This window comes from Schistocerca piceifrons, chromosome 4 (assembly GCF_021461385.2).
Source record: "Schistocerca piceifrons isolate TAMUIC-IGC-003096 chromosome 4, iqSchPice1.1, whole genome shotgun sequence".
NCBI lineage: Eukaryota > Metazoa > Arthropoda > Insecta > Orthoptera > Acrididae > Schistocerca > Schistocerca piceifrons.
This window is the reverse complement of record NC_060141.1, coordinates 223,612,528-223,633,386: the sequence shown is the minus strand read 5'-3', so window position 1 is coordinate 223,633,386 and position 20,859 is coordinate 223,612,528. Positions and strand designations below refer to the sequence as shown.

General features: G+C 36.4%; 1 protein-coding gene across 3 annotated transcripts in view; it reads left to right on the top strand.

Annotated features, from left to right (window-relative positions):
• The window catches only part of LOC124794966, a 112,638-nt gene that overhangs the window by 8,873 nt on the left and 82,906 nt on the right, over window positions 1–20,859 (top strand). For all 3 annotated transcript variants that reach the window (XM_047258694.1, XM_047258693.1, XM_047258695.1), the window contains exon 3: window positions 9,277–9,481. In XM_047258694.1, the coding sequence (XP_047114650.1) occupies window positions 9,277–9,481 (205 nt within the window). The remainder of the gene's footprint in view (window positions 1–9,276; window positions 9,482–20,859) is intronic.

Sequence of the window (20,859 nt, the reverse complement as noted above, 5' to 3'; positions counted from 1 at the left end):
GCAAATAAATACAGAAATTTTTGGATAAATTACTTACACCTGACATCATTTTTTTCATTTATATATTATATACTTCTGCCTATTCATTTGTCTGCTAGTTCCATATCAATGCACCTAGTATGTTTAAACAGTATAAATTATCTTTATTCATTTATGTAATATGTATGCAAGGCTTTGTATTTATGTATGTTAGTTCTACATCAAAATACCTATGCTTATTAAACAATGTAAATGGCTTTTGCTAAGAAAATATTTAGACTTCATCCCATAATTTGTACATTCACTGACGACTTCCACACAATATATGTTGTCTACGGATGGATAAATAAATAAATGTCCTTATTTTACAAGAGTACTTTTAGCTAGCAAATAGTCACTGAACAGTTAACGTAGCGAGTTATGGTGCTGGAAAAGTACTTGCCTGCAAATTTCAGGGATCATAATTGTAAGCTCTATAAATGTGCCAGTCAGTTAACAGACGTAATTATTAGTGAAAACATGAGGCAACATGGAGACTTGTGAATGGAAGATATGTTGTGCAGTTCAGGGAAGCCGGTGACGGGGGAAGAATCTAGATGGCATGGGCACTGAGGCAGTAGGTGTAGTCATATAGTATACTCCAGTGAACACTGCCCAGTGTGACAATAAATGTCATAACGTACTTCATCAAAATCATTTGATTCACATACAAGAGAAACGTCTTACTGCGGTAAAATTTCACCGTAAACAAAGAACAGCTGATGTTAATGAACAGCATAATAATAATAATAATAATAATCCCATGGAGGCCCGGGAAAAGAATAGGCCTCCGGTATGTTCTGCCAGTCGTAAAAGGCGACGAAAGGAACAAACCACTAATAGGGCTAACCCCCCTTTAGTGTGATTAGTTGGTTCGGGACAGAACTAAAGAAGCCTCGGACAAGTGCCGTCTTGGTCGGGGACGACGCTTGAACCCTATGCCCGCCCACAATGGTTAACGACACTGCTAGCCAACTGGAAAATGATTCAAATCCAAATAGAGGTGTTTTGCAGGATATGCTTCCTGGAACCACCCTAGAAGGAAAACAAAGACAGAGGATGAGATGGTCAGATGAAGTTAATCGACACCTCATGTTCTGTTATTACCAAGCAACAAACCTAGGAACCAACACAACTGGATACAGATCACAAGTATACACGACATTTATTACCAGATACCCAGAATTAAAATTTTTAACAGGACGACGACTAGCTGATCAGATCTGTGCAATAATCAAAAATAACAGGATACCCCAGTCAGAATTAGAAAACATCGTACAACAAGTACAACAAATACTGGAACAAAATAATGTGCAATCAGAAGAAGAAGAAAATACAGTAATGGACTCAAACATCCCAGAGCAAACAAACAAAGAACAACACGCATCAATTAAACAGTCAGAGGAAAACGAAATCTTAAGACAGCCACCAGAACAAGCACAAATAGAACACTAAGTGACACACATGTTAGATATAGAAGAAAAATTTCAGCTGACATATATAGAATACAAAGACACAAATACAGACATTAGACCATTCTTGCATAGACCGCCAAATAACCCACAAGTCGAAACAACAATAAAAACTATCAACACAATCATACACAACAAAATAAATGAAAACACAACTATGGAAGAGTTACAACTACTGGTTTATATAGGAGCACTCACTACACTAAATATACACACTAGGCAGAGATCAGAACCAACCAACACACTGAAGAAACCCACAAAACCAGCATGGCAACACAGGCTACAGATCAAAATAGAAAAACTGAGAAAAGACATCGGACAGCTAACACAATTTATAAGAAATGAAATGTCAGAAAAAAAACCGAAAAAGGTTAGGTAAAATCTCACAACAAGAAGTGATAGAGCAATTAGATGAAAAGAAGCAGAAATTACAAGCATTGGCCAAACGACTTATAAGATACAAAAAAAGTGAAAATAGAAGGAAACAAAACCAAACATTCAACACAAACTAAAAGAAATTTTACCAGACAATAGATAACACACACATTAAAATAGACAATCCACCAAACATAAGAGACATGGAACACTTCTGGAGCAACATACGGTCAAACCCGGTACAACATAACAGGCATGCACGGTGGATACAAGCAGAAACAGATACATACAAGATGATCCCACAAATGCCTGAAGTGATAATTTTGCAACATGAAGCCACCCAAGCAATTAATTCTACTCACAATTGGAAAGCCCCTGGAAAAGATAAAATAGCAAATTTCTGGCTAAAGAAATTCACCTCAACACATTCACATCTAACGAAATTATTTAACAGTTACATTGCAGACCCATACACATTCCCTGATACACTTACACATGGAATAACTTATCTGAAACCAAAAGATCAAGCAGACACAGCAAACCCAGCTAAATATCGCCCCATAACATGCCTACCAACAATATACAAAATATTAACTTCAGTCATTACACAGAAATTAATGACACATACAACACAGAACAAAATTATAAATGAAGAACAAAAAGGCTGTTGCAAAGGAGCACGAGGATGTAAAGAGCAACTGATAATAGATGCAGAGGTGACATATAAAGCTAAAACTAAACAAAGATCACTACACTACGCATACATTGATTACCAAGAAGCTTTTGATAGTGTACCCCACTCATGGTTACTACAGATATTGGAAATATACAAAGTAGATCCTAAATTGATACAGTTCCTAAATATAGTAATGAAAAATTGGAAAACCACACTTAATATCCAAACAAATTCAAATAATATCACATCACAGCCAATTCAGATTAAGCATGGAATATACCAAGGAGACTCATTAAGTCCTTTCTGGTTCTGCCTTGCTCTGAACCCACTATCCAACATGCTAAATAATACAAATTATGGATACAATATTACTGGAACGTACCCACACAAAATCACACATCTGCTATACATGGATGATCTGAAACTACTGGCAGCAACAAATCAACAACTCAACCAATTACTAAAGAGAACAGAAGTATTCAGCAATGATATAAATATGGCTTTTGGAACAGACAAATGTAAGAAAAAAAGCATAGTCAAGGGAAAACACACTAAACGAGAAGATTACATATTGGATAACCACAGCAACTGCATAGAAGCGATGGAAAAAACAGATGCCTATAAATATCTAGGATACAGACAAAAAATAGGAATAGATAATACAAATATTAAAGAAGAACTAAAAGAAAAATATAGACAAAGACTAACAAAAATACTGAAAACAGAATTGACAGCAAGAAACAAGACAAAAGCTATAAATACTTATGCTATACCAATATTGACCTACTCATTTGGAGTAGTGAAATGGAGTAACACAGACCTAGAAGCACTCAATACACTTACACGATCACAATGCCACAAATATAGAATACATCACATACATTCAGCAACTGAAAGATTCACATTAAGCAGAAAGGAAGGGGATTTATCGACATAAAAAACCTACATTATGGACACGTAGACAATTTAAGAAAATTCTTTATAGAACGAGCAGAAACTAGCAAAATACACAAAGCAATCACTCATGTAAATACATCGGCTACACCACTGCAATTTCATAACCACTTCTACAACACTTTAGATCACATAACATCAACAGATACGAAGAAAGTAAATTGGAAAAAGAAAACACTACATGGCAAGCACCCGTATCATCTAACACAGCCACACATCGATCAAGACGCATCCAACACATGGCTAAGAAAAGGCAATATATACAGTGAGATGGATTGCAATACAGGATCAAACAATAAACACCAGATATTACAGCAAGCATATTATTAAAGATCCCAATATCACAACAGATAAATGCAGACTTTGCAAACAACAAATAGAAACAGTAGATCACATCACAAGTGGATGTACAATACTAGCAAATACAGAATACACCAGAAGACATGACAATGTAGCAAAAATAATAAATCAACAACTTGCCATACAACATAAACTAATAAAACAACAAATTCCCACATACAAGTATGCACCACAAAATGTACTGGAGAATGATGAATACAAATTATACTGGAACAGAACCATTATAACAGATAAAACGCCACCACATAACAAACCTGACAGTATACTCACCAACAAAAAGAAGAAATTAACACAACTAATCGAAATATCCATACCCAATACAACAAATATACAGAAGAAAATAGGAGAAAAAATTGAAAAATACATCCAACTGGCTGAGGAAGTCAAGGACATGTGGCATCAGGATAAAGTTGACAGTATACCAATTATACTATCAACTACAGGAGTCATACCACACAATATCCACCAGTACATCAATGCAATACAGCTACATCCAAACGTATATATACAACTACAGAAATCTGTAATTATTGATACATGTTCAATTACCCGAAAGTTCCTAAATGCAATTTAACATATACCGTACAGTTAAAAGGAAGTCACGCTTGATCAAGGTCCGCGTCACTTTCCATTTTTAACCAGACATAACGTCTGAGACAGGAAAGAATAATAATAATAATACAATTTTGATATATATACTTAATTTCCCCTTGCTCAAATTATCATTTCATCCTCTATGAATTCGTCTATTGAATAGTACTATTTTGCCGACAGAATCTGCTATAGCCTCGTTTCTAAAATTTCTAGCTTCCTATTAAATATATTTTTGCCCATTAACTTTTTGTGTATTGTTGTCCCCCTACATTGTGGAGTCCGTGCATATAATTTCAACTGGAGTGTGGCTAGCATAACATTATTTTTGTTTTGTGTGTAATATGTATGGTTAAAATGATTCTCAGCAAATAATTTTTGTCTGCTGTGTAGGAAGATTATAATTTCACAACTCGGATAGCAAAGAACAGCAGTATGTTGATAGATAACTTTTTTATAGACCAAGATAAGTTTAAGGACATAAATGCTTATGCTGTTGAGAATGGTCTTTCAGATTATGGTGCACAGCTAGTTACAATACATGACATAGCGCCATGCAGTATATCAAATCAGACTTTCAAAGCAGTGCGTTCAATTAACAATATAAATATTGCAAACTTTAGGGAAAGCCTACAGCAGCTAGACTGGGATGAAGTGTATAAGGAACCCGATGCAAACTTGAAATATAACTTATTTCACAACATATTTTTAAGGGTATTCGAAAATTGTTTTCCCAAGAAAATAGTTAAACATAATTCCAAGAAAACATATAAAAAAACCTTAGCTAACTAAAGGAATAAGAATATCTTGCAACCGTAAAAGAGAGCTGTATCTAACAGCAAGAGGGAGTACTGCCCCCAAAATTGTTCAATATTATAAAAACTATTGTGCGTTACCAAGAAAAGTTATTAAAAAGTCCAGAAGCATGTGTATCATGTCTGAGATCAGTAACTCTGATAGTAAAATTTAAGCAATTTGGAATATTATTGAAAGGGAAACAGGGCAACCAAGAGCACAGGAAGACTTTAGTGCCATAAAACTGAATGACAAGTGTACTAACAAACAATCAGAAATTGAAAATATTTTCAATAATCATTTTTTAAATGTTGTGGAGAATATAGGATCTAGATCTTCACTAGTAGAGGCAAGGCTACTAGTACAAGAGGCAATACCTGTGCAGTTTGATACAACTGTAATTCCACTAACCTCTCCCTCTGAAATCAGTAAAACAATAAACTCACTGAAAAGTAAAAGCTCTTACGGAATTTATGGCATTTCCAGCAAGGTACTTAAAGTTTGTTCCCCACAGATAAGTAGGACTCTCAGCCATGTATGTAATAGCTCTTTGGAGCAGGGTGTTGTCCCTGATAGACTGAAATATGCCATTGTAAAACCATTGCATAAAAAGGAGGATATGTCGGATGTCAAAAACTACCGTCCAATCTCTCTTCTGATAGCTCTATCAAAAATTTTTGAGGAAGTAATGTATTCAAGAGTAGCCTCACATATTTGTAAAAATATGTCAGTTTGGTTTTCAGAAAGGCTTTTCAACAGAAAATGCTATATACACTTTCACTGATCAAATATTAAATGCTCTGAATAACCGGACATCACCCATTGGTATTTTTTGTGATCTCTCAAAGGCCTTTGATTGTGTAAATCATGAAATTCTTTTAGATAAGCTAAATCATTATGGTTTGAGTGGGGCAGTGCACAAATGGTTTAATTCATACTTAACTGGAAGAATGCAGAAAGTTGAAATAAGTAGTTCATGTAATGTTAAAACAACAGCTGCTTCCTCGAACTGGGGGGCTATCAAGTACGGGGTCCCACAGGGTTCGGTCTTACGTCCTTTACTGTCTTGATATACATTAATGACTTACCATTCCACACTGATGAAGATGCAAAGTTAGTTCTTTTTGCTGATGATACAAGTATAGTAATAACATCCATAAACCAAGAACTAAGTGATGTAATTGTAAATGATGTTTTTTCACAAAATTATTAAGTGGTTCTCAGCAAACAGACTCTCTTTAAATTTTGATAAAACACAGTATATACAGTTCCACACAGTAAATGGCACAACTCCAGTAATAAATATAGACTTTGAACAGAAGTTTGTAACTAAGGTAGAATTTTCAAAATTTTTACGTGTGACCACTGATGAGAGGTTAAACTGGAAGCAACACATTGATGGTCTGCTGAAATGTCTTGAGTTCAGCTACATATGCTATTAGGGTTATTGCAAATTTTGGTGATAAGAATCTCAGTAAATTAGCTTACTATGCCTACTTTCATTCACTGCTTTCGTATGGCATCATATTCTGGGGTAATTCATCGTTGAGTAGAAAAGTATTCATTGCTCAAAAACATGTAATCAGAATAATTGCTGGAGCCCACCCACGGTCATCCTGCAGACATCTATTTAAGGATCTAGGGATCCTCACAGTAAACTCACAGTATATATATTCACTTACGAAATTTGTTGTTAATAATCCAACCCAGTTCAAAAGTAATAGCAGTGTGCATAGCTATAACACCAGGAGAAAGGATGATCTTCACTATGCAGGGTTAAATCTGACTTTGGCACAGAAAGGGGTAAATTATGCTGCCACAAAAGTCTTTGGTCACCTACCAAACAGCATCAAAAGCCTGACAGATATCCAACTAACATTTAAAAATTAATTAAAAGAATTTCTAGATGACAACTCCTTCTACTCATTGGCTGAATTTTTAGATATAAATTATGGAAAAAAAACAACAACTTAAACATTGTCATGCAATATTTTGTGTAATGTAATATCTTGTACAGACATCTTTTATTAACCTGACATGTTCCGCATCATTACGAAGTGTCGTATTCATGATCTATGGAACAAGTATTAATCTAATCTACGTGGATGGAACAGTTAGGATATGTGATTTCCGAAATAATGGGCGACCAGACTCTGTTTGTTGTGCAGTACACATGTATCTAACAATTCTCTTTTGCAGTTTCATATTTGAGATTCAGTACTCGAACTTCGCCAGAAAATTATCCCATATCTAATGACAGATTCAAAATAAATATAATAAGCAATTTTTAATGTACATATCACCTCAACGACAGAATTACAGGAGATGTGAAAAAATCTTTAAACTCAAATGAGAAATACACTGAGGCAGTAAATGGTAAACATAAGACAACCATTAACATACTGTCCCCAAATGTTGGTCAAACTACTGTTTCCCTAGCTGTTTGCAGCATCAAATAGGACACTATACACACAGTGGTTTGCTGCCAAGTATTAACACACAACTACTGAAGCACGCTCACTTGTCACCGTTATGGAAATGTGATTATTGTTTTCTAGGTATTAAACCTTGAACAGGCACACCTATGTATAAAGTGCACCAAACACAGATAACGTCTTGTACTACTCCATCAGTTGTTGATTTACAATTGTCAGCCCATATGTGTTCATTCATTATTGCTTCAGCTATCATAGTGACAAGCTAAACTGTCTTATGTCCAAGAAAGCAGTGGTAATGTAAAATAAACAGCAAGCTAGTTGAGAAAAAAAGTTACAGTCCATGCAAGAGAATACTGCAGGTTCCAAGCTAGAAGCACAATCCCACAATGACTCTCTCTCTCTCTCTCTCTCTCTCTCTCTCTCTCCCTCTCTCTCTCCCTCCCTCCCTCCCTCCCCCCCCCCCCCCCTTATTTTTTTCTCCAGAATCTTCTAGACCCTCTTATCTGTACAGTTTCACTGGCATTTCATTTACATATAACCGCTTTCTAGGCAAATACTTTGAAAAAAAAACCTTTCTAAAACAAATTTTATGTTTGACATCAACATATTGCTCTTCTTGCTGTTACAGCCCTGCATTTTATATCCTCTGTACATCTGTCATCTGCAATTTTTTCACTGCTAAATAGCAAAACTTATTTACTAGTTTGTTTCTCATCTAATCTAATTCTATTGGCATCACCTGATCAAATTTGATTACATTCCATTACCCTCATTTTGTTACGAAGAAATATGCTGTAGGCCACAACCTAATGCCCATACAACTAAAATCATTAAAAACTTCATGGTTTTATTCCTGAGGAATTCGGTTGCTTTTCCACATTTCTCCTGAGTTTTCGTTACTGTGTGCTCTATTGCTTTATTATGGAATGGATGGCAATTAAAAAGGGCCATCACATCCTGCTTGCTGTATTTGTGGTTATAGTGAATGTGGTGATCCTGATGAAATTTTTTCCAGTCACATTTTTGCACTGACGAAAATAAGTGATTATTAAAAGGTTGCTTATCAGACGAACATGAGGGATGGAGCAAAAGATCCTGTCACACGCAAGTCACATCTGTGTAAATTGTAACATTGTTTTTCATTGATACTACTCATCCGTTTTGAGAGTTCTGAACAGTTAATAATTGTTTTCACTATTATTGTATCTATGGGGTTAACAGTCAATAGTTATCATCCCTAATAATAATTATTAATTGTAATAAATTACACACCATTTTGGTAGTGTGCTGAAAGTTTCACATATTAACACATTTTGATCACTTATTAAAGTGACTGAAGACCACAACAACACATTAAAATGTCGGTAATCACACGGTTTCCTGCTTTTCGCACATCCCCATTCAGTTGTTCTTGCATCCCTACTATCCAGATCCAAGTTCTACCACTCGGTGTTCACTCTTCCATGCTAATATAGTTTGCATTTTTCTTGTTCTTTATTACCTGCTAAAGCAGATCTAATTGTTGTCATTTTAAAAGTGATAAATGCAATATGTAATTTTGTGGTCCCATCAGAATAACAGTGTTTTTGGTTTTCAGCTAAAAACTCTAATGCAAACAGAGGCAAAACAGATCTCACACACATAGCAAAATATGAGAATGCTCTGGTGGATGATGCATCAGCCATAAATCACCCACGAAATATGGCAGTTCTTGCAGAGGAGGCAGCAGCTTTACAGGAAGCTCTTGACATGCAACCCGAAGAAATGGAGCATCTGCCCTTATCGTGTCGCTCACTCGTGGAGTAAGTGAAAGTTTCGTTGTTGTTGTTGTTGTTGTTCCAGTAAGCGATCTTCCCTATTTCCTTCGTAGGGTTCCCATACACCCTGATTTCCCTATGGTAGTCTTTTGTTCCCAAACTCTCTTAGGTGAAAAAAATGTCCCAGATTTTGTAGTCTTCAATCACATAACCTTGCAGAATGCTTTCTATCAGAACTATGGACACATTACTCATGCTTATTGCAATCTGTGAAAATATTATTTATCAATGTTGAAATACTGCTACTGCAAAGTAATCTGCTCACATGTAACCAGCATATGTGAACTCAAGTTAATTCTTGGTTGTTTTTCATCAATCACTTGATTCTGGTGAAACAGTTGTAGAACCATTAAAAGAACTGCCGAGCTCATTAGTGAGGGACTACCCCAATTACACTATATTAGGTAGAGGCAACTTTAACCTGTTGAGTGTAGTCTGGAACTTCTATAGATGGAGTTTAGGTGGTACAGTCAGTAAGCCTTGTTTAGTGACTGTTAACACGTTTTCTGAAAGCTGTTATGACCAGTTAATTCAACAATCCACAAAGAGTGGAAATATTTTAGACTGTGTAGCTACAAAAAGGCCCAATCTTATCAACAGTGTCCAAGTTGTCATACTAACAGTGGTTGGTAAAATTCATAAAGCAATGGAGGAGGAAAGAGCAGATAAACAGGTGTTACTATCCCACTTAGACAATGACTGGACATCAGTTAGTTCAAATATGACGGGCGCAGAATTATGCGAAGAGTTTAAACTGATCGTAAATCAGGCTTGGGGAAAGTATGTGCCAAGTACTTAGATTACAGATGGAAAAGACTCACCATGGTTTAATAACAGAATTTGGAAAATGCTAAAAGGAAACATTATTGCACTATCTGTCCAAAAACGCCCCCCACTCCTGGTTCTTTTGTGAGTTTGTGCATACCACGTGCAGGGTCCTGAGTTATTCTGGTCCATTCTTCCTTCCCAGGCTGCTTTTGCTCTCCCACGTGGGTTTCCTTTCCCTCCCTCCCATCCTTGTGCCTTCTCCTATGCCCCCACCTTGCCTCATTCTTTGTTTTTATTGCTTTCATTTATGTTGAGATGGCTATCCACCTTGTTCTCTGTATTCCTTGTGATTTTGTTCATCTTGCCTATTCTGTCATCCTTTTGGCATTTTTGGTCCCTCCTTGGGGTTTGATCTCCACTTCTAAATTTTCTGTCTTTAGTGTGAGCCATTTGGGGAACAACTCCTTCTCTGGCATCTAAAACATGGATTCCTCTCTCTCCTTCCCATCTTCTTGTCCCATTATAGTCTGTCCCTCCCTCCTCCTCCCCCTCCCACCCCACCCCACCCCACCTCTTCGGTACCGTTAGGTCCCCAGGAAGTGTAGCCAATCCATGTAGTGGGGCTATTATGTCCCCATCTGGCTGAGCCCACTGACAACACAGGGATCACACTTCTGGTACCTAAACTATTGCCTCCTCATGTATGCCTAGGATTGGTTGTTCTTCATTCTGGAGCATCAGAACTCTTGGTAATGGCTACCTTGCCAGACAGTTCTTGCTGTGGCTGGGTGTTGCCCATGGGGAGATACCGTGGTCAGAGTGGGTGGTATCATTGTGAATGCTTTGTGTGTGAAACATTTTAAGCTCCCAAAAACTTTGGCATCTCTTTGGTTTGTAATCGATCATTTAATGCTGTTGCTTATGACCCAGAGGCCAACCCTTCCCTGGCTACACCCTGGGAGAAGGGACAGGTTTGCCGGCTTGTGGTGAAATACTTTCCTTGCTACTTCCTATCTGGTCTCACTGGGATTGAAACCGGCACATTCACTGTCACCAAGCTGTAATTTTTTGCAGTAAATGTTGAAGAGTAGCCCTTCATGCTTGTGACCATGCTGCTGACCTCCTGGTGTCCATTACTCCTCAACCAGTCTAGTTTGTCATTTTTCCTAGGGAATCATCCTTCAAATAGATGATGAACTCCAGGGCAATCTGGAATGACAGGACGTTCATTTTGTTTAGCGTGTTCAGAAAGGTTGTACGGAAAATTGCACTGGTATACCAGCACTTTTATTCTGGCATTTGAGGGAGATAACCTTCTGGAGGTCAAGGTTGTGTGTTATTGGTATGACTTGAAGCAGTATGTCCCAGCACCCATGAGGTGATTTCGGTGCTTGTGTTATTTCTTCACACTGTAGAGCGGACCCTCTATGCAGTGTATGTGGACAACCACTCCTTGAAGGGAGTCCGTGTGTTCTGCTGCCAGTGTGTTAATTGTCTTATCCGTCACTCAGCATGTTCACCAAATTGTCTGGTTTATAAGAAGGGAAAGAAGATACAGGGGTATAAGTTCCGTGATCATTTATCCTACACTGAGTCTCGTCAGAAATATGACTAGACTTCACTGTGTGGATAACATCTGACTCTGCCCCTGTTATGTCCTTTCCCCCTTCTCCCTCCTTATCCCAGTCCTACCCTCCCCCTCCTCTCACCCTCCCCTGCAGTTCCACCCAGGGGCTCATGGTCCTTTCATGAGTACGTGCATGGTGAGCACGGGGCTCCGAGCTATTGCAGCCTTCCTTCTTTCCAGGGCTACATTTCCTTGCCCTTTTCCTCCTTTCCTCTCCTTGCTCTTTCCCCTTTGCCCTCTCCTCTCCCTCTCTTAGTGTCCTTGTTTAAGTTGGCCCCTCTATCCTCCTGGTTATGTTGGCTTTGCAATTTGGTTTTGTTGTGTAATTACCTCATCCTTTTGGCATTCTGTGGTCCCCCTCTGGGGTTTGACCTCCATTATTAAATTTCTATTCCATAGTGTGAGCCATTTGGGGAAGAGCACCTTACCTAAAGTGTCTGACGTGTGCCCTCCTAGTTCATTCCACCTTTTCCTTCACATCGTTGTCAGATGCTAGGGTGTATAGCCAGCACGGTAGCCAGCCCGTGTGGTGGGGTTGCTATGTACCCTTTTAGTTGAGCCCCTGAGAACACAGGAATCACACTTCTGATACCTGAGCTCTGACCACCTTAGGTAAGCCCAGGAGTAGTTGCTTGTTGTCCTGGAGCATCAGAACTCCCGCCAATGGCGGCCGTGCCAGACGGCCCTTGCTGTGGCTGAGTGGTGCGTGTGGGGAGAGCCACTGTTCAGAGTGGGAGGTATCAGGACGGATGCTATGCAAATGAAACGCATACAGATCCAGAACTCTGGCAGTTTTTTTGCGGCCGTCTCTCTGCATGGAGCTTATTCTTTTAGTGCTGCTTCTTCTGCCCCTTCTGCCTTCCCTTCCATGGCTACCCCCTGGGGGGGAGGGTCAGGCTCGTCGGCTAGGGGCGAAACCTTTCCCCCGCTATCTGGTTTGCACCAGGACTGATGGGGATACTTTCACCAATACCAAACCTTCATTTTTTGTGGAACACATTGAAGACAAGTTTGGTGAAGTGGACACTCTGAGCAAGATGCGGTCGGGTTCGTTGTTGCTCAAAACTGCCTTAGCTGCCCAGTCTGCAGCCCTTCGTGCCTGTAACCATCTTGGCACAATCCCTGTGTCCATTACCCACCACCAGTCTCTGAATGTGATTCAGGATGTGATTTTTCACAGGGACCACATCCTTCAAACTGATGAGGAACTTCAGGACAACCTCGGATGGCGGGGTGTTCACTTTGTTCGACGTATTCAGAAGGGTCCGAAGGACAATCACATTGATACTGGTGCCTTTATCCTTGCCTTTGAAGGGGATACTCTCCCTGAGAAACTAAAGATCGTGGTTTATCAATGTGATGTGAAACCGTATCCCACCACCTATGAGATGTTTTAAGTGTTTGCGTTTTGGATGAAAGTCTTCCTGCTGTTTGCAGCCCCCTCTCTGTGGTGACTGAACGTCCACTCCATGAGGGGAGTTCCTGTGTTCCCCATCCTGTGTGTGTTAATTGTCATGGCAATCATTTTCCATGTTGTAATGGATCTGGGAGATGTGTTATTTTCTACCGGATTTGTCGATACCAAATTGTAAATGTTTTCTTATATTTTTTGTCAGAATTTTTTAATTATAATTTGCCTTATTATATGTTAGTTTACTTATATTTTTGTGAGTGAAAGCATATTGATTACTATTAGTAAATGTGTCGAAGGATAGCAAAGAGACTGATTACAAGTGGAAGCTTGTGTGTTGTGTAAAATGTCTTTGATGCTGGAGTTGTCTTTGACTATAGTCAGTCGGCAGTTAACTCTTGGTGTGTTGACAGTAGAACAATGTGCAGGTCGCTGTCATAAATAATTTTGAATTATGTTACTATTTTTTTATATAAACTTTAAGAAGAAACTACATTCGAAGAAATGGTATTTGAAGCACCAAAAATGAGGCAAACACATTGAACCAGGTCATTTCTGCAGCCGACAAAGATGCATTGTGGAATCATACTTCCACTAGACAACTGAAGCCAAGACCAGTATCACCTTGTAAACATCTAACGGAAAAGGTACTGTCATGAAATATGCCAAATTTAAGTAAATAAAAAATAGTGAGCATATTTCAACTTTGTGTCTCAGCCAGGATACCATATTTCAACTGGGGGCTCAGCCGGGATAACATATTTCAACTGGGGACTGTTGCCGGGATATTGTGTTCACGAGATCTTCAACAGTGCTACGAGGTAGAAAATTTTTGTGTGTTAATACCAGTTTTTTCAGAATGTGTGTTACAGTATTTGTGTTCATAGGGAAGTAAAAGTTTTGGAGAACTAATGTTTCGGCAAAAAAATGTAGTTCACGACAGAAGAAGTAATTTCAAGAATTTTGGTCAACAATCACATGGATGGAAAACGTGGATTTGCAACAGTAGAAGAGTGTTCCAGATAAGTCACGAAACCCTCGTATTTTGTTAAAACAATATTTTTATCTTGTTTTGTATTGTTGTGTATAAATTTTTTTCTTCACAATGACTTATGAGATTTTCGAGAGTATTGCGCCTAAAGTAGAAAGCAGTAATTTAATAGACTTCGAAAATCAGGACAGGTCAAATGAAACAGAAAGAACTGATCAATTTGATTTAAAAAGTTTTCTTGTAAATTTTACGAAAGAAATTAAACAATCAGTTGACGACACTAAGACTTACTGGGATGAAAAAATTGATAACATTTTGTTGCAAGTCCAAGCAGTCAATACCCAAGTGGGTGATCTTTCGAACAGAGTTGGCAGTGTTGAGGAAAAAATTGAATCTTTGGAAGAAAAAGTAAATGAAATTGATGCTGAATTGAGCGATGAAATTAATACTGTAAAAAATGAGTTACTGGCAGATAGGGAAAGAAATTTGATTTTAATGAGATAAAAGGGGAAATTAAAAATTTGGATGAGAACACAAAAGTTTTAGTAAAAAATGTACAACAAGAAACTGACAATCGTTTGGTTACTCCAGAAAGAAAAGTAGAGTGCAATGATTTCGAAAACAAAAAATCTGTCAAAGAACTTAGCGAAAAAATTGAAAGTTTTGACATTGAATTTCAAAGCAAAAATCACAATGTCAACACATGCAATCTTGTATCTAATATTCCAGTGAAGCACTTTTCGGTAGATGGACCCTTACATCCCGTTGATTTTATACAGTATTGTAAGGATTGTTTTTTACCTCACTCACCAGATGATATGAAAATTAAATTTGTGAAAAAATTCTGGGAAGGGGAAGCTTTGACTTGGGCAAACCAGATTGTAATTGTGGAGATGACCTTTTCAGAATTTGAATCAAAATTTCTGCAAAATTTTTGGGATGATCTTAAACAAATTAGAATCAAAAGTGAATTTTTGAATGGGAGAAACTATAGAGAATCAGATGGGAACATGAAACAATTTTGCAAAAGTGAACTTCAAAAACTTATTCATTTAACAAAACCTTTGGATGACTTGATCAAAATTGATACCTTAAAGAGAAGATTGCCATCAGCAATGCAGTTTAGTTCATTGTCCTGATAGTAATGTAGAGCAGTTTCTCAATTATATTGAAAAATTGGATAGGGTAACAACAAGAACACATAGTGGGTTTACTCAGAAAGGTAATGACCAAAATTGGGGAAATGATAACTTTCAAAAAAGGGAACAAAACAATTATCATACTGCCAGTCAAAATTCGCGGGGATATAACAATTTTCAAAAGAAGGACCATAATTTTTATCCAAAACAAGAACAACATTTTCGCGGAAATAATCAACAAAATAGAGAACACTTTAGGGATCAAAATCACAGAAATTTTGCTAGAGATCAGTACAACGGAAACTACCAACAATCAGGTAATGTTTGGCATAGGAATGGGAACAGAAATGTTGATCAGAGACATTGGCAGAACCACAATCAGCAGTTCAAGCAGGAACAAGTTGTAATTCAGGAAATAAAAAACGAGTAGACGCCCCCTTGAAGGTCCGCAAGGTTGAGGCAGAAGGTGAGCATGATGAAAGGACCAATGGATGTGACTATCATAAACCCAAACATGACAGTTCCAAACCTCAACTATCACATGAGGTCATTAGTTGTTACTTATTGAAGAAATTTCAAGAGGAAAATAATGATGATATTGATAAAGATAAAATTTTCAGTACACAAAAATATACAGTAGATAAAAGTAATTGTGATTCATTTAATTTAACAGAGTTTTACACTTGGGCAGAAAAGAACAACACTTTGTCAGATGATGTAATTTGTAGTAGTTCAGAGATGTGTGTGAATGAAAGAGAGAATGGATGCTGAGAGAATGAAAATATTGGTGAAAGGGATCTGGTAACTTTAGAAAGGGGAAATTATATTTTGGGGAATAATTTGAATGTGTATGACCTGAATATGTATAATGATAATGATGTTGATGATGAAGTTGATTATGATAGTAATGGTATTGATGTTGAGGAAAGGTATTTCATTAGTTTAAATAGAGAGTTGGGTATACACATGGTTGAAAATGGATTAAATAGTGAAAATGTTATAGAAATTCCCAGGGATGTTACCAGGATGAATAAGGCTCACAAGCTGGGTGTATGTAAAAGTGTGAATTTTGATGTTGTTGGTAAAGAATCTGACTACACAAATAATGATGATACATGTATAACTTCTAGCCTAAGTGAAACTTTTACAGATACTAATGACACTCACACACATTTCTTATGAATCTATGGCTGAACAGTAAAACTATTTCTTTTGACAAGAACTTTAGAAAAATGCTTATTAATGTATGTGAAACTGTATGTCCTGAGTGGTGGAAAAAGACGAGCTATTTTATTTTTGAAAAGCTGAAGGATGAGTACTTCAATAGTATACAATGTGATTTGGATGAAAATTCTTGGCTATTTGAGATTATAGAGAGTACTAATGACAATTTTGTATCTTGGGCAAATTTTATAACTGTGACAAATAATACATGTAATGATATACCATATGATTCTGATAAGTATAGGTTTGGGGAAATTGAAAGTGATTTATTGCGTGAGGATACAGGTTCTGAGAAAAGTGATCAATTTTGCAGTACTTATATAAAAGTTCAAATTGGGTCATGCATTGGTAAATGTTTAATTGATACAGGAAGTGAGATCTCGGGAATATCTGAAAGGTTAAGCAAGAAATTGAAAGTGGGGAAAGATTTTGTTGAAATGCCAGTTGTTGGGGTAAAGATAAAAGGTGCTACTGGGAAGAGCAGTAAATTGGTAAAAAGCCAGGCTTTAGTGACATTTTTAATTGAAGGCAAGTTGTTCACACATGGATGTTTTGTAATTCAGGAATTTAATGAGGATTTTCTTTTGGGTATGAATTGGATAGTAAAAGTAAATACAGCATTTGATTGGGTTGGAAGAAAACTTTTGATAGAAACTAGTTAAAGGGAATACATTCAGACAAATTTTGTGAACACACTAGGTGATCAGAGTAATGGAAATTTTGACAGTATCAATTTACTAAAAGAAAATAGATTGGAGAATATTGAAACTCATAGATTTGATACTGATGAAGTTGAATTTGGGAATTTAGTAAATCTGAAAATTTCAGAAACACAAAAATTATCTGGGGATCAAAAACAACAGTTCCAAAATCTGCTGTGGGAATACAGTGATGTTTTCAGTGACATACCTGGTAGGGCAAAGGGTTATCAGTGTGAGCTTCAGGTAAAACCCGATGAACCATTTTTCATAAAACCATACAGTATTGCAATATCAAAAAGACCTGCTGTTGAGAGAGAGCTGAAAAAGATGGAAGGATGTAATATAATAGAAAGGAGTACCAGTGCATATAATAATCCTCTAGTAGTAGTTTCGAAAAAAGATGGTGGAGTAAGATTGGTTTTGGACTCTAGACACTTAAACAAAATTTTGTTCAGACAGACAGACAGACCATCCCGAAAATATTGATGAGTTACTCTATAAATTTACAGATATAAAATATGTCAAGTTTGGATCTAACTTCGGGTTTTCATCAGGTACCACTTTCGGTTAATTCTAGGAAATATACTGCTTTCTTGTACAATGGTAAGAGTTACCAATATTGGGTTAAATTCTTCTGTTTTTGAATTTATAAGAGCTTTGGATCATGTACTGGGGCAAGAACTTGCGTCTAAACTGATAATTTATGTAGATGACATTTTGGTTACAGGGCAAAATTGGGAGGAACATTTTTCGATTTTAAAGTCAGTTTGTGAAAAACTTAGAAAAGGGGGGGATGACATTGAAATTAGAGAAATGTAAATTTGCAGTTTCTGAATTAAAATTTTTGGGTCATGTTGTCACAGACAAGGGAATTTTGGCAGATCCAGAAAAAATTAAAGCAATTTCAGAAATTCCTATTCCTAAGACTAAAAAACAATTAGTCGTTCTTTGGGTTATGCAGTTATTACCGAAAACATATAAGTGATCAGAGTCTGAATGCACCATGTTTAAGTCAGTTACTTAAGAAAAACACTGTTTGGGTTTGGGATAAAAGTTGTCAGGAAGAGTTTGATAAAATTAAGCAAGAGTTGAGGAAGCAACACTTATTACACAGACCTGATTTTAATTTACCATTTTGTTTGAACACTGATAGCAGTAATTATGGGCTTGGAGCAGAGTTATTTCAAGAAAGAGTAGAGAATGGAGTTAAGATACATTGTACCATAGCATTTGCAAGCAGAATGTTGCTCAAGCATGAAAAAAATTATACAGTCACAGAGAAGGAACTTTAGGCAATTCATTGGGCTTTTACAAAATTTAGAATTTACGTTATTGGACATAAAACCATAGTATTTTCGGATCACAAAGCATTGAGTTACTTACAAGAGTCCAAATTATACCACAGTAGATTGACCAGATGGACAATATTTCTGCAACAGTTTGACTTTGAAATCAAACACACAAAAGGTTCTGAGAATGTAGTAGCTGATTCACTTTCAAGGTTACCAGTTGGGGGAGAAGAGATTTTTGAACAAGAGGAGGAAAAGCAATTTAAAATTAGATAGTTGAAATGGGTGGAAAATTAGAAAACAATTAGAGCTATGTGTAACAAAATTAGAAAAAATCAAAATTTGGATCAGAGTTGGAAATTAATCAAAGAATGTTTAGGCAAGAAGGGGTATGAGAAACTTGATAAATTTTACAAATTACATAAGGGGATTTCATTTCGGAGAACAGATGTAGATTCTGATGATTGGAAACTGTGTTGGCCAGAGGCAGATGCTGATAAGCTGATCATTTACATACGTGAAAGTTTTGGTCATTGTGGGATACAGAAGTGCATTCAAAAGATACAAGAAAATGTTTATTTTTACAATATTGGAAAGAAGGTAAGAAAAGAATTGGCAACCTGTGACAAATGTCAGAGTTAAAGTGAGCAATCAAAGATGTGGTGGAGAGATGCAAAACATTATTCCGGAAAAACCTTTAGATCTTATCGCAGTGGACTTATATGGAATGTTACCAGAGAATAAAGGTGGTCACTGTTACATATTTGTTATGGTAGATGTATTTTCAAAATTAATTAAACTATATCCAGTGAAGAAAGCTACTAGCCATGAAGTTATAATAAAAATTGAAAGGGATTATTTCGCACAGGTGGGTAAACCAAAAGCTATATTATCAGATAATGGTTCACAGTTCACCTCCAAAATTTGGAAAAAGTTTATTGAAAGATCAAAATTGAAGCATATACTTACATCTGTTTATTCTCCATCCACCAATCCTGCAGAAAGATATATGAGGGAAATCGGGAGACTTTGTAGAACCTATTGTAGCCATAAACATCTAACCTGGTTTGAGCACATTCGAAATTTTGAAGATATTATGAATAGCCTACAACATAGTTCCACAGGATTTTCACCGTATGAGATTATGTTTAATATTAGACCTCCAAATCTTATATCAGAACTTATTGAATTTCCTAAATGTACACTTTTAACTATGCAAGAGAGAGAAGATACTGTCAGGGAAACTATGAGGAAACAAGGGGAAAAGAGGAATAAAAGACATAACAAGAGGGTAAAATTAACCACTTTCAAAATTGGGGATCTTGTTCTGGTCAAATCTCATGAAAAATCAAAAATGTTAACTTCAGAAATTAAAAAAAATTCTTTGATATCTATATTGGGCCTTTTGAAGTCATAGAAAATCCACACCCTAATGCTTATCGTTTGGTGTATCCTAAGTCAAAGAAATTATTTGGTCTCAGGAATGTTGTCTCTTTGAAACTACATAAACAGAAATTATAATTTAAAAATTTAAATAACCTATTATCATCTAAAACAAAAGTCCTCCACTGGAATATGCTTGTTAGAACAAAACTACCTGTACAACCAAGTATGTATATTTGCATGTATAAATTAATAATTTGAAGTCACATGTTAATTGAAACTGATGAACAAACACTGTTGTAACAGAGAATGAGAGAAAGATTTATTTTTACTTTTTTACAAAAACAGTCCCCCTTGTGAGCATTTCTGAATTTTAATTTTTGGAAGCTAAGTCTTCCCTGTGGGTGAAGGCATGCATGTGAGGACATGCATTCAAAGGTATAAGTTTCAAAAAAAATTTTAGATAAAGCCTCATGATATATGAGCAATTTATTGTTGTTTATACAAATGTTGTGGGGAGCGAAAGTACTATTCACAAGAATGTGACTTGTAGTAATATTGTAGTAGAGAGGCAAGTGTACATCAATAATTGCAAAAAATTTAGATAATAATGATATATCAAGCTGTACTAAAAGAAGAAAATCATAAGCAAAAAAATACAAAATAAAAAAGCCATGAGTAAAAAAAAATTTTTTAAAAATTTTTAAAAAGAAAATCATAAGCAAAAATATGCAAAAAAAAACATGAGTAAAAGAAATTCAAAAAAGAAAATCAGAAGTAAAAATATACAAAAGGCAAATATATATAAAAAAACACTACACTGTGTGTCC